The sequence below is a fragment of the Protopterus annectens genome, chromosome 2.part0 (assembly GCF_019279795.1).
Source record: "Protopterus annectens isolate FY-2018-M chromosome 2.part0, PAN1.0, whole genome shotgun sequence".
NCBI lineage: Eukaryota > Metazoa > Chordata > Ceratodontiformes > Protopteridae > Protopterus > Protopterus annectens.
In genome coordinates, this window is record NC_056728.1 from 1,728,398,053 (window position 1) to 1,728,412,707 (window position 14,655).

The following is a 14,655-nucleotide window of genomic DNA, read 5'->3' on the forward strand; positions in this document are numbered from 1 at the left end:
AAAAATAACCTGGTTTAGTGTTCAGTTTAACAAACAGAACTCTGAATCTTGTCCATTCTACAGGTGACAAAAAGTGCAACAAATCAGTAAGGACATATAGCAAAAATACAGTTTAAAAGTGCAAAATCCAGTATAAAGTTTTACTTATGGTTAGCAGAAGGCAGCAGATTCCTTGGATTCTACAAATGAATACACAGAGCAGTGGCTCGTCTCTTATCTCTGGAACTGTGTTAAAACAGTGAGCTTCTAGTGCTCCAGGATACATAAGCAGGCATCAGTCATCCACTCCCATGCTTCCCTGCCAGGCTGCACCCATTGAAGATAATTGGGCATAGGTTATCTGGGTTATAATCATGGGTTTATCTGTCTATGCCACAAGACAGGGTATATATTACATTATGTTTAGTTGGCCAGATTGGTTCACTAGGTCTTTATTATGTTATTCATTGAGAATGTGTACAGACTATTGAAAAGTTACCCAAGAACTGTGAAAATTCATCATTTTTTGAGATAGTACTTAATTCACACCTCTGGCTAGTAGCTGGAGTTTACTTTATTTGATTTTGTACCAGTTTTTGCTGAACACAATGGAATGGTTCAAATCACTGAACTAGAGAAAAATGCACTTGCTGAGAAAATTCTGGTAAAGGTAGCTGAAGAAAAAGTTTTGCACGCAGTTTGAATTAATGGATGGCATGGGCATGGAATCTTTGACAAGTAAAGGGACTGATCTACAGAAGATAGTAGAACTGTTACATAGAGCAGAGCAGATGATGTGTTGAATTGAGCCATAGAGGTGTGCCATCGAACAACTAAATTAGAAACCAAACAACCAAGAAATGTAAGACAAAACAACCTGGTGGAGTGAGGTAGAGAAAGATAATTTTGCAGTCATTTTGCATGAAAGCAAGTAATGGTGAAAAATATTGTCCAATTCCATTATACTGGAAATACTGGCATTCCACTCAGCTGGTATTGCAATTGGAATAAATATGTTCAAGCTCTGGGTTTAAAAATTGAAGGTGTAAGAAAACGAATACATATATCATTAGAAAATGGGTTTGCTGACTATACTGACTCACTGGTTTGAAAAGACATGCATAACCCATTGGAAATATTTTTACATTTACAGTTTATCTCGTACTGAGACAAGAATACATCTTCATTAAAGTGGATTAGCAGTTTCACTTTAAGACATTAAAGATTCTTTAAAAACAAGTTGTAATAAATTGGGGAAATTTTAAAAAAAGCCATGATTTGGGGCTGTGCAAAGGTGTTTAAGAAGGAGCAGTATTTCTGAAATTACAGAACTGAAGACAAAGTTACCTATTTAGTTTGATAGTTACAAAGAAAAAAATCAATGTAGAATAAGGTAACATGAATAAACAAATGCTGCTAGCTTTGGTGAAGAAAGATGTCTGGTTGCACAATGTTTAAGTTAAGTTATGAAAATTACCAAGCAGAGATTTTCCAGAAAACATCAGAATATTTATCTAGGAAACATCTCTTCACAGGGTAATTGACTGGCTGCAGTGTTTTGGGTGATGGAGAGGTTGCGTAGCCCTGCCTGCTTGGCCAGCAGAATGATATTATGCACAAGTGAGTTGGCTGCTTGATTTCTTGCTGATAATTACCTTTTGTAGGACTCTGCTTCTCCTGGCCAATGCTAAGGGTGGTGCAGTAAGTCTTTCAGATCCTTTAAAGTCGTGGCCAGTGTTAAGTATTCCAGATTATGATGAATTCACTACCACCATTGCCAGCTGGGGCCCAGTGATTTATAGGATCATGGTCACATTTTTGAGGGAAGGGATTTTCCCTTTAGCCTTGAGGGAGGCTTTGGTTATCCCAGCCCTTAAGAAACAATCTCTCGATTCAAATAATTTAAATAATTACCACCCAATATTTAATCTACCTCTTTTAGTGAAAGATATCTAACTCAGACAACATCACAGCAGGATAGAGCACTGGATCCCCAAATTAAGGAGAAATCAGTAGAGTGGGAAACATCTGATCAGTTTCCATATGAAGATACATTGGGGCCTTTCAGTGGAAACCACTACAAATGTTCAGTTGGAGTTGTACAACAAGAGAAGGAACAGGAAACTGTGGCAAATCTGATGCAGGCAACGATAGACTACTAAGTTCTCTCTTTAATTTCTCCAAATCCTTTGGGTTTCTAATACCATGAGAGGAATAGAGCCCATTCGTAATTCAAAGTACAATCAAAGTTCATAAATTAGTATTGTTTTAGTCTTTAATGTCAGCCAAAAGTGCTCTTTGCAGTACCTGCAATGTGCCAAGTAATGACTTATTCTGCAAATCGTACTGGGTTACATGGACTGGTAATATATCTAAATACAATTGTAGATTTTTTTTTACAAGACCCTTTGCTCCTACTACTATTGAAACTGTCAGGGTATCTTTCTCCCACATTGCTCATGTTTCTGCCTGCAGATCCTGATATTTTATGACTTTGTGTCTCTTCATACGCAGCACACTATAGTCACTGGGTACTTTTGTCTTCTCTTCATGGACTAATATATCCAGTTTTCTAGCAACTATCGTTTGAACTGTTGGTAATGGGTGATCCCATGCGATATAAACATCATCATTTTCTATGATGCTTTGTGGCTCCCATATGAAAGAGCACTGATGATTCAGGATGAAAATGAAGAGAATGTGTCACAGGAAGATGCTCTGGAACTTTCTTAAGAGAATGTGGCACAGGAAGATGCTCTGGAACTTTCTTTAGAATTTTCTATAGAATGCCCACAGGAAATGGAGAACAAAAAATGTGTCCTGAGTTTAGAAGAAAATGATCTAAGAGAAGAGTGCTTGATTTAATAGAAACAGACAGTCATATGAAGATCAGTGAAAGAAATAGACTACAGAAAGTCAATAAAACCCAGAAAGTTAGAAGCTGATAAAACAAATGAACACATGATAGGACTATACATACAGATTCATGTGATATAACAGAAGTAAATAGGATATATTACTGTGCAACTAAATTAATAACAGATAAAGTCTTGCCACAAAAACACAGGGTAGTAAAGGAAAGGAAGGGGAGAAATCGAATGTCATCATGGAAGTATTGAAAAGATAAAACTATTAAGCAATTAAGACAAGAAGTGTCACTGTTAGAAGGGTATAGAAGAGGCAACAGATCAACAAAAAATACTCAAAAAGATTGATGTGATTAAAGCAATGTGCAGTATAAGAACAGATCAGGATCTATCATGCACTATCACAAATAACTAAAAATATCAGCACAGGTAGAAAAACTTAAAAGATATGTCGATACATATAAAGGAAAACTACAAAATTATTAATTTACTGATGACCCAAAAATGTTTTATAAAGAACTGGGAAACAAGACAAAAAGAATAGAAACACCACCAGAAAAGAAGAAATAGATACATTTTAGAGAAATATCTATGAAGATCCTGTGGAACATAACAAAGATGCTAAACGGATAGAAGAAGTAAAAGAAAGAATAAGAAGTTCAAATGTACAGGATATGAAATGGGATGAAGTAACGGCCAGAGAGATTTTATTTATTTATTTTATTTGAAGTTTGTTTGCCAGGATGGTCCATTGGGCCGAATGAGCCCATTTTCAATGGGGTCCTGGGGAGAAAAGCTCCATAGATACAATATAAAGTATAAAAGTATGAAATGAAATAAAATAACAGTCTGTTAAAGTACCAGAAGAGTACATATAAGCACAAGTAAATGTTAATACAACTGAAATACAAAGAAGAGCCAGATGCAGCAATTCATATCAGTTTACAATTTTTAGTCTCTATATTCACTAGAAAAGATGTTAAATTAAAGAAATAGTTAGTAGGTATGTACAGAAGATATTAAACATAAGTGGTTGTTTACAATGTGTATGTTCCCATAGGGGGGGATGTGATTGTGGACTAAGGGGGTAAGGCAGTAGCTGGGGATGTTATGCAGGATGGGAACATGAGCATTCCCAGAGAGATGATAAATGTGAGTGGAGGAGAGTTTTAAAGATGGAGAGGCTGCTGGTGCTGCGGATATGAGGTGGGAGGAAGTTCCAGCAATGGGCTAGGGAAAAAGAGAGTAGGAGTTTGCCTGCTGGACGAGCAGGTTGGCTGGGGTTCAATTAGGTTCTGAGTGCTGGTTCTTAGGGGTCTGATAGGCTGGTGCATGGTGAAGGTTGAGGCGAGCGAGGGGCAGAGTGAGGGCTTGAAAATGACCTTATGAGCATGAGTTAGTTGAGTGTAGATAAGGTAGTTGGGAAGCTCTAGCCAGTTTAGTTTGTGGAGGGCAGTACAGTGATGGGAGGAGGATCTGTGCCCAGTGGTGAATTTAGTGATTTTCTTGTAGCAGGAGGAGAGTTTTATTTCGATAGAGGATTGTAGATTGGTTAAGAGTGGGGAACCATAAAGGAGAGAAGGGATGAGGTATGTGGTAGAGAGGAGGAGTCTAGTGGATGGGGAGAGGAAGCGAATATGGCGATAGAACATACCAAGTTTCTGGTGTGTTTTTTTAATGTTTGTTTGTATATGGGAATCAAATTTAAGCTGATTATCGAATAGAGCTCCTAACAGTTTAGCACTGGAAACAATTTCAAGGGATGTGTTGTTGTGACTGGTTATGAAGAAGGAATTTATGTCGATAGTTATGCTTTTGGATGGGGTGAATAACATGAGTTTGGTTTTTGATGGATTGAGAGCTAGATGGTTATCATGCATCCATTTTTCAGTGGTTGAGAAGGCATCTTGAGTTAGTTTTATAAGGGAGAGAATGGAGTTAGCAGCACAGATAATTGCTGAATCGTCTGCATATTGGACTATTTTAGCATTCGGGATATTATGGTGGAAGTCATTAATGAAAATGTTGAACAGTAAGGGACCTAACATCGATCCCTGGGGTACACCAGTGACAGTGTTGAGGAATGAGGAAGTAGATTTCTTCCATCTGACAGATTGTTGCCTGCTGGAAATGTAACTGGTAAACCAATTGATACAAGAGGGTGAAAGATGTAGGTTAGAGAGTTTGGTCAGCAGGAGGGGGTGGAAGATGGTATCGAAAGCCTTAGAAAGGTCTAGGAGGAGGGTGGAGACAATGCAGTTGGAGTCTCTGGCTTTATTTACAGTTTCGAGGAAGGAGAGTAGTGCAGTAGAAGTGCTGTGACCAGGTCTGATTCCATGTTGTGTTGGGGTTAGTAGGTGAATGACGGTGAGGTATGGTAATAGTTGTATGTGGATACATTTTTCAAGTAGTTTAGAGATGGGAGATAAGATGGCAATAGGTCTAAAGCTGGTGATGTTATTATTGTTGCCTCCTTTGTTGAGGGGAATAATGTAGGCTTTTTTTGAAATTTGGGGTACATAACCTTCTTGGATTGACCAGTTTATAAGTATACAGATGGGGAAGGCAATGGCTTCAGCAGCTGTCTTTAGGAAGAAGGAAGGGACATTATCAGGGGCATTAGAGCAAGGTTTTAATTTTAGAAGAAATTTCTTTATAGTAGATACTGGTATGGGTTTGAGAGAGAAGAGAGGGAGGTGAGAGGTGGAGGAACCTGAGGAGGAGGGGGTAGTGGGAACTGTAGCTGGATGAATGTTATTTGTGAAGGATGATGTTAATTTAGATATGGAGTCAATGAAGAAGCTGTTAAATTGGGAGGCTAGGTCGGTATCAGAAGTATTGTGATCAGGGTGTGGGTTTTCCTTTTTGCCAGGGTTGAAGAGGGAGGAGATACTATCCCAGAAAGTTTTTGGGTTAGTCTTGTGATTGTTCTGAAGGGTGATATAGTAGGATTTGCGGTCGGAGGTGATAGGTTTTTTAACTCTTTTGCAGAGTATTTTGTATTCATTTAGGGTGGCTGGGGGTTTGTTTTTATAGTGGTTTTTCAAGGCTTTATCACGGAGGCACATGACAGCTAAGGTATCTTTGGTTAGCCATGGGATGGTTTTGCTCTTAATTCTTTTAGTTCTTTGGGGGGGGGCAAGGTGTCTAGTAGGTTTAGAAACGATGTATTAAAATAGGTGACAGCTTCATCTAGGGGAAGTGTATGTAGGGGACTCCAGTTAAATTGTTTAAGTAAGTCAGAGAAGGTGGTAGGGTTAAAGTTTTTTAAGGAGCGTACAGAGATGGTGGTATGTGGCAGTTGTAGAGAGGGACAATGGCGGCGAGTGAAAGTAGGAAAGTGGTCACTGAAAGAGTCAGGGAGCGTACCACTACTGGAGATAAGGAGTGGGTGTGATACCAGAATCCAATCTAGGGTGCTTCCAGAGGAATAGTCCTTTGATGGCCTGGTTATTGAGTTGATTAACTGATGAAAGTTGTAGAGGTTTATATTTAGGAGGTTTGTTGGACATTGGACAGAGGACCAGTTGATGTTAACAGTTTCATTTGTAATGTTGGTGGAGAGCCAAGAGAGAATGTCCTCAAGAATAGGTATGTCATCACCAGGAGGGATATAGAGGGAGGCTAAGCATATTGTTTTATGCTTGTTTAGGTGGAGTAGGGCTAGAAGTAATTTGGCATTGGCAAATTAGGGAACAGGCTTAGAATATGAAGTAACTGAAAAGGAAGAGGAAAAGAGTAGAGCAACTCCACATCCTTTTTTATGGGATCTGTCTTTCCTGATGATATTATAGTTGGGGGGGAGTTATTTCAGAATCTTTTATGGAGGGTTTTAACCATGTTTCAGAGATAGACAATATGTCAGAATTGGTATGGAGAAACCAGGCATGGAGGTTGGGGATTTTGTTACATATACTTTGAGCATTTAATGCTGAGAAGGAGAGGGTTTTTATAGATGAAGGTGTGTGTGTGTGTGTGTGTGTGTGTGGGGGGGGGGGGGAGGGTTGAGGAGTTGATGGAAGAGAGACCAGGGTTAGGGTGTATGTCACCAGAAAGTAGGGCGGTGATAAGTTGGTAGAGATGAAAATAGAGGTGATTAGAGAGTTTTGTGTATGGTTTAAGGGTTGTATGTTTTGTGTAAGTAGTGCAAGATAGGCTTGGCATAATGTGTTTGTAGATGGGAAATTGTTTGAAGGGGAAGAGTAGGGAGAGGTTGCAGAACTATATGTGAGTGCTTATGGAGGTAAAGGAGTGTTTGTGTTGTTTAGGGATTGAACTGGCTGTGTGATAATGGGGGGAGTGAGTAGTGTTAAAGGGTTTGGTGATGTAGGTTAGATAGGATAAACTTAGTAGTAGTAGATGGGTTATAAGTGAGAAAGGTTTTGTTAGCATTGCTGTAGTTTAGGGTTGTAGTTGGGATGAGTGCTTGGTATGAATGGAGTGTTGCATGGCTGGGAATGATTAGGCTGGATGTTGAGAGGTGGTAGGGGTTGGAGCCAGGAAGAAGGGGGTGGGGAAGATTGAGGCTGATTGGAGTGGGTGTGGTTATTGGGGTTTAAATGTAGAGGTAGTGGAGCGGGTGGGAAATGGGAGCAGGGTAGGGGAGCTGAGTGAGTCCACAGGGCGAAAAGAGCGGGAAGAGCCAGGAAAGGAAGACCGAGGATGAGGCTATGAAAAACAATCAGTAAGGGTAGGCGTAGAGACACAAGCTAAGAAACAAAAAGTAAGTAGCCACAGGGGTTAGGGACAGGGCGGTGAGTCAAAGGTGGAAGGAAAACATAGAATTCACAGGGTGAAGAGGTAGAGAAGGCAGTTGGAGGTTTGTTTAGTGTTCCTTTTTATTTTTAAAGTTTAGAGCTTATAAGATTGTAGTAAAAGACAGTTAATGGATGGATGCTGCCACCTGCTGACCAAATTGGGTAATTGCAGATATGTGGAGCAGCACTGGGAGGAAAGGATGGGAAGAGTCTATGGATCCAAGAGAGGTTGGGTCGGTGCTGGGCTGCTGGCTAGCGCACGCTGGGTCAGAAAAAAACATCAACCAATAGCAAAAATTGACTATGCAGTAAGGTACATACACTCATTTTAGTATTTGTTTCTTGTGGGGAGGCAGGACAGTTTCCCGATACACCGCACAATCCCTGAGATGGTTCTTACAGGTAGGGAACCAGGGTACTATGTAGCACAGGTAAGATGTCTGGGGTAACTTGTATGTATTGATAGCAAGACTCGGTTTAGTATTTGGTTCTTTTGGGGAGGCAGGGCAGTTTCCCGATACACCGCACAATCCCTGAGATGGTTCTTACAGGTAAGGAACCAGGGTACTATGTAGCACAGGTAAGATGTCTGGGGTAACTTGCACATATTGATAGCAAGACTTGTTTTAGTATTTGGTTCTTGTGGAGAGGTAGGACAGTTTCCTGATATACCGCACCATCCCTGAGATGGTTCTTACAGGTAGGGGACCAGGGTACTATGTAGCTCATGTAAGATGTCTGGGGTATCTTGTACATATTGATAGCAAGACATGAACGGAGCCAGCAACCAAAGGCATGACCTGGACTGGAAGGGGCCAGAGGATGATTGAAACAACATTAAGAAAAGCTCCAAACTGAAAAACCCCAAGCCTATATGCAGTACTTAACTTCTGGCTAAAAGTATTAACATCCTTACATGAAAATTTTCACGAGTAAGAACTATTTATATGTGCACCCTGACCAGACACCAGCCTGGTTAACAATATGAAAACAATACTCCTACTTAAGAGTGAGCCTGCAAGCTCTCATAAAAACTATAGACCAATAACTTGCCCTCTGATAATGTATAAACTATAAATTGGAATTAATTCCAACAGAGTTCATAGTCATTTAGAAGAAAACTCATTCATGGCAATTGAACAAAAGGGTAATAAACAATGTCATATGGAGCAAAGGATCATTTGTGGCTATGTAAAGTCATAGTGGAGAACTGTAAAAGGGAGAAAACTCTAAATATGGCATGGATAGACTATAAAAAAGTATTTGGCAGTATCCCACATTCATGGATAAAAGAGTGTATAAGATACACCAAATACTGATCAATTACATTATAACAACCATGAATCAGTGGCAAATCACTTTGCAGTTAAGCCATGATAAAGGACAAAGTATTATTCCATGGATAAGAATTCAAAGGGGGATATTCCAGGGTGACTCTGTCACTCCTGAAGAAAGATACCCAGACAGTTCCACTAGTAGTAGGAGCAACGGGTCTTAAAAAAAAAGAATTTTCAATCATACTTAGCTATGTTACCAATACATGTAACTCCATAACAATTGTAGAAGGAGTCATTACTTGGCACAGTGCAGGTGCTACAAAGAGTACTTCTAGCATCAAAGACTGAAATAATACTAATTTCATAAACTTTAATCATACTTTGACTTAGGAATGGGGTCCATTATAGTCATAGTATTAGAAACCCAAAAGACTTGGAGAAATTAAAGAAGGAATTTTTTCCTTTAAACTTGAAGGAGGCTTTGGTTATCTCAACATTTAAGAAACCATCTATTGATCCAAATAATTTAAATAATTATCACTGAATATTTAATCTTCCACTTGTAGGTAAGATTATCAAGAAAGTTGTTTTCAAGCAGCTAGAAACCCATCTACCTGATAGTGGATACAGGGATCCTTTTCAGTCAGGATTTTGTAGTTACAATAGCACTGAAACTGCTCTAATTAGATTAATGAATTGTTTACTTAAGGCACAATTCAGTGCTGGCCCTCCATGATCTCTGTTCTTTTGAAACAGTGGATCATAGCATCTTAACAGAATGTTTGCATTCCTAAAGTGGAATGTTGTCTATGGTTCTCTACTTGATTTCCTCTTCTCTCTCCAGCTGTACACATATAGTCTATTCTGAACTCAGCCTATATTTACCCTATTATCTTGAATGTGGAATTCCACAAGGTCCTAATTTGGGGCCTTTATTATTCACTGTGCACATGCTTCCAACAAGACATCTGTTGAGGGGAAAAGAGTTTAGCGTAATTAGTTATGCAGAGGATACTTCCCTTTTCCCCCAGGATGAGATGATATATATTAATTCCCTAACTGATGGTTTTGAAGCCATTCATTTATATCGGAATGCAAATCATTTAAAAGTGAACATTGCAAAGACTAAGGCTATTGCCGTTCATGCAACTCTGAGAGAATCTTCTGCCCCACCTTTACCTAATTACATATTAAGTGGGGAGAGATAAGACTGAATTTGCTGAAAAGATGTGGAACTTGAAGAATATTATTAACACACAAATGACATTTTAGGACCAGGTGTCAACTGTAGTTGGCTTCTTACTTCCATCTGAAGAATATATCCAAGATAGAACACCTAATACCTCAAACAGATGTCTGGATTGTAGTTCAAACAGTAGTCTCTTCCATATTGGACAACTGCAATGTCATCTACCTGGGAATGCATAACACCAGGTTAGATTGTCTGCAAATGGTGCATAATTGTGCAGCAGGGTTCCCGACTAGTACTTCATGCTACCATTGTTTTACTTTGCATAGTCTTCTTTGGCTTCCAGTTTGTTACAGGATAGTTTTTAAGATCCTAGTGTAAACATGTCTGTCCATTCATGAAATGTATCATTGTCACCTGAAGGAGCATATTGAGCCCTACTGTCCTACATATGTTTTGTGTTTATTTGATTTTCGCTCACTCGATTATCAACCCCCTTATCTATTGAACTCAGTACCTGGTATCTTCAGGGGTGCCCCACATTGGCTGGCTCCAAGTAGTCATTCAGAAACTACTTATTCAATCTGGCTTATTATGGTTATGGCTGATATTTTATTTCTCTGTTTTATGTTTATTTTTTCATTACTACTACTGTTTTATTACTTTGTTTTATATGGCAATGGTACCTTGGCTAGAAAACACCTTAATATGTTTGAATCTGAGGTTGAATGTGAACTTTAAAATGTAACACACTCTGTGTGGATTGCAAGGACGTCACTTGTATTAGTCTAAAATATATGCAAAATGTAGATTGGGGATCATTTCTATCCTGATTTTAATATTAGTAAACAAAAAGGAGGTCATGACAAAGATATTGCTAATAGAGATGCCATTAGTAAGTAGAGAAAGGCAGAGAGTAGTATTTTATAACAAAATACGAATTAACAAGACAAGAAAAGGAAAAGGTTATGGAATGAACAATGCAAATAATGTTTTCTGGGAGATGCAGCAGAAGCTATAAATAAATAAATAAGAGAATCCATAAAGCAATATAGTTTAATTCTATAGACAGTTATTTAAAAAGCATAGAACAAAAATGAGTATAACATTTTATTTATTTATTTTAGTTTGTAAACCAGACTGGTGGGCTGGCTATTATGACACTTTACTGGGACGGCATTATCACATAAGAAGTTAAAAATGTGCATGTCACTGATACACTGATCGGAATTTACATTGAATGATTTCATTCATCACCAAACACGTTCTGTAAATTTCACATGCAATACACCATATAAACACACAGACGCACATGCACACATGCACACATGATATATATAAATATATATACTGTATATATATATATATATATATATATATATATATATATATATATATAGATATATATATATATATATATATATATATATATATATATATATATATAGATATATATACACACACATACATATACACTCACACACACAGATATATATATATATATATATATATATATATATATATATATATATATATATATATATATATATATATATATATATATATATATATATATATATATATATGGTTCCCATTCAGAAGCCTGTAACATCATAAGCCTGAAAATCAAAATCCTGAAACCAAAAGCCTGAAAATTCAGAATCCTGAAAACTCAAAATCCTGAAAGCCCAAAATCCTGAAAGACCAAAATCCTGAAACTCAAAATCCTGAAAACACAAATAATGCTAATATGTCACTATAAAGACACTAATATCTACCAACTGACCCTGACCCTAACCCTAACCCTAAGGTCCGTCACTATCGCACACTCACCTGACCCGCGCCCTAACCCTAACTCACTTAAACCGCCCCTAACCCCAATATTTGTCACTATTGCATACATGCCTAACCTGGCCCTAACCCTAACTCACTTAAACCGCCCCTAACCCTAACATAAAACCAACCGCACACTTACCTGACCCCAGCACATGACCTAACACCACAGGGCTAACAATAGCAAAGCCACAATGACATCAGTATGTCTATTTTGTGTTTTCAGGATTTTGAGTTTCAGGATTTTGGTCTTTCAGGATTTTGGGCTTTCAGGATTTTGAGTTTTCAGGATTCTGAATTTTCAGGCTTTTGGTTTCAGGATTTTGATTTTCAGGCTTATGATGTTTCAGGCTTCTGAATGGGAACCATATATATATATATATATATATATATATATATATATATATAAACTATTATTGCAAATCATAAAATTAAATGTTTGAAGGAGCAAACGTTTTATTTTTCTTGATTTGCTAGCTTAAGGGACTGAAGTCATTCAATGCTAGCTACTATATGTGTGAGTTCACAGTAGAACAGTGACTGGGAATTTGCCTTTACCTTCTGTTGTGTAATCTCAGTGTTAGTATAGATAATTATCAGAGGTGTGGAGGGCACATGAGTGGTTGGTCCCTTGTATACATTATTGTTTTGTTTTCCATTATTTTTTATTTATCGTAGATATGTTTTTTTTTATCTCATGTAAATCGTTGTTTTTGATTAGGTAATCATGTACTATATTTGTATGTATGGAAGGGTGTATGGCTTCTGATTTCTTTATTTTTACTTAAGGCACCCCTGTAAATGTCTTGTAACTCAGTTTCAGATGGCAGCTTTGGTATAGCACCCTTAGAGAAAATGATAGGTTTGTTCATTTCTGATTTAATAACATGCAAGTGCAAAACAGTAGCCATTGCTGGCCATCATGGAACAGAGAAGGAAAGCTAAAACATCCTTAAAAGATGTAAAGCACTAGTATAATACAGAATAAATAAACTAATAAAAGTGTGGCAGAGTAAAGCATCTTACAATGCTTAAGTCTGCTGCTTCATCAGAGGCACATTTCTTTTTGCTTAGATAATGTTCCATGCATTTCAAAGTAACATGACTGGGTTTCTGGGGTTACAAATCCTTTATTATGTCTGACCATACCTCTCAACCTCTTAGCACAAAGGCTCAAAAACAGGGACAAATTTTAATTATTGCTGTCATAAACCTTGAAAGTTTCTAGAGCAACAGGATTTTGGTTAGTGCACATTTTCTGAAGTATATGTCGAATGTATGTTATTATTAAATAACTCAGTTCTCTGTGATTTGCTAGAAAACCACAAATTATGAGGCAAAAATCTGGACATTCTGCTAAAATCTGGACAGTTGAGAGGTATGTACTGCCCATCATGGATTTCAAGAAGGTTTTACTTTGCTCTGCCCTTGTGTTAAATTTCTTGACATGCAAGTCTTGAACACGTAACAAGTTGGTTATTTCTGGAACCCAGTCACAATTGTGTATGTCATTTTGCATTGTAAGGGCTGCTAATCAGGCTGTAAGGTAAATCTGCATATGCATTTCAACAATATTAGTTTAGCACACATTCATAGGTCATTTATCTTGCCTCACTATGTTGCCGTTTCATATTCTTGTGCAAACAACTCCAATGTTATTGCACCTATGAATTTTATCCTTGACAATTTGTTTGTTATATCAGTGTCTGTTAAAAACAACAGAAGATAATTAGGTAGAAATATATTTAAATTGACCCAGAGACTGCACACTTATTATACAAAGACAAAGTATTTCATTAAAGTCAGAAGTCAGTTAGTCAAATACTATACATATATATTTGGGCCCCTATCGGATTACCAAAGTTTCAAAAATTCGAACATCATACTGCCGAGACCATATCATCGAAGTTTTGAAACTTCAAAACTAAAAAAAAAAATTTTATTTTTACATTTTTGCAGGGGGCACACCCCTATGTACCCCCCACACCCCCTAGTAATTAACTATACCAAAATTGAAAGCGCACTACAGTGAGGAAAATGGTACATTTCCCATTTTGCAATGTATGTCAGTCTCCATTCAAAACCTTCGAAGTTTCAAAACTTCAATCATATGGACTCGGCCATATGATGTTTGAAGTTTTGAAACTTCAGTAATCTGATAGGGACCCCTGTATTTATGTATCTGTTTATCGATCTATGTACACAGATATATAAATTCACATGTAAGTGTGCATGTGTGTGTGTGTGTGTGTGTGTGTGTGTGTGTGTGTGTGTGTGTGTGTGTGTGTGTGTGTGTGTGTGAGTGTGCATGTGTGTGTGTTTGTGTGTGAGTGTGTGTGTGTGCATGTGTGTGTATATGCATGTTTGGGTTTGTAAAGGAGAAAGAGTGAACATAGCAAGAAGTTTTCAAAGATTTACTAGTACGTATTGATTAAGAATACTGCATGACAGCACTTAAAAACTAGTGAAACTATTACAGTCAAATCCTTTATTGAAACTATTCAAAACTGTTTTATCTTCTACATTTTTCTTTCAGGGTGGTAAAATTCCTATACGATGGACAGCTCCAGAAGCAATCTCCTTCAGGAAATTTTCTTCAGCAAGTGATGTGTGGAGCTATGGAGTGGTAATGTGGGAGGTGCTAGCTTATGGAGAGAGGCCATACTGGAACATGAATAACAGAGATGTAAGTATCACAGTTCAAGGAAGTACTGAAATGTGAGTAATAGGGATGTAAGTATCACCATCAAGGA

At 37.7% G+C, this 14,655-nt stretch overlaps 1 protein-coding gene across 1 annotated transcript in view; it reads left to right on the plus strand.

The window, feature by feature from the left end:
• The window catches only part of EPHA8 (EPH receptor A8), a 2,987,396-nt gene that overhangs the window by 2,822,169 nt on the left and 150,572 nt on the right, over positions 1 to 14,655 (plus strand). Inside the window, exon 14 of the mRNA XM_044061766.1 lies at positions 14,439 to 14,588. Within this exon, the coding sequence (XP_043917701.1) occupies positions 14,439 to 14,588 (150 nt within the window). The remainder of the gene's footprint in view (positions 1 to 14,438; positions 14,589 to 14,655) is intronic.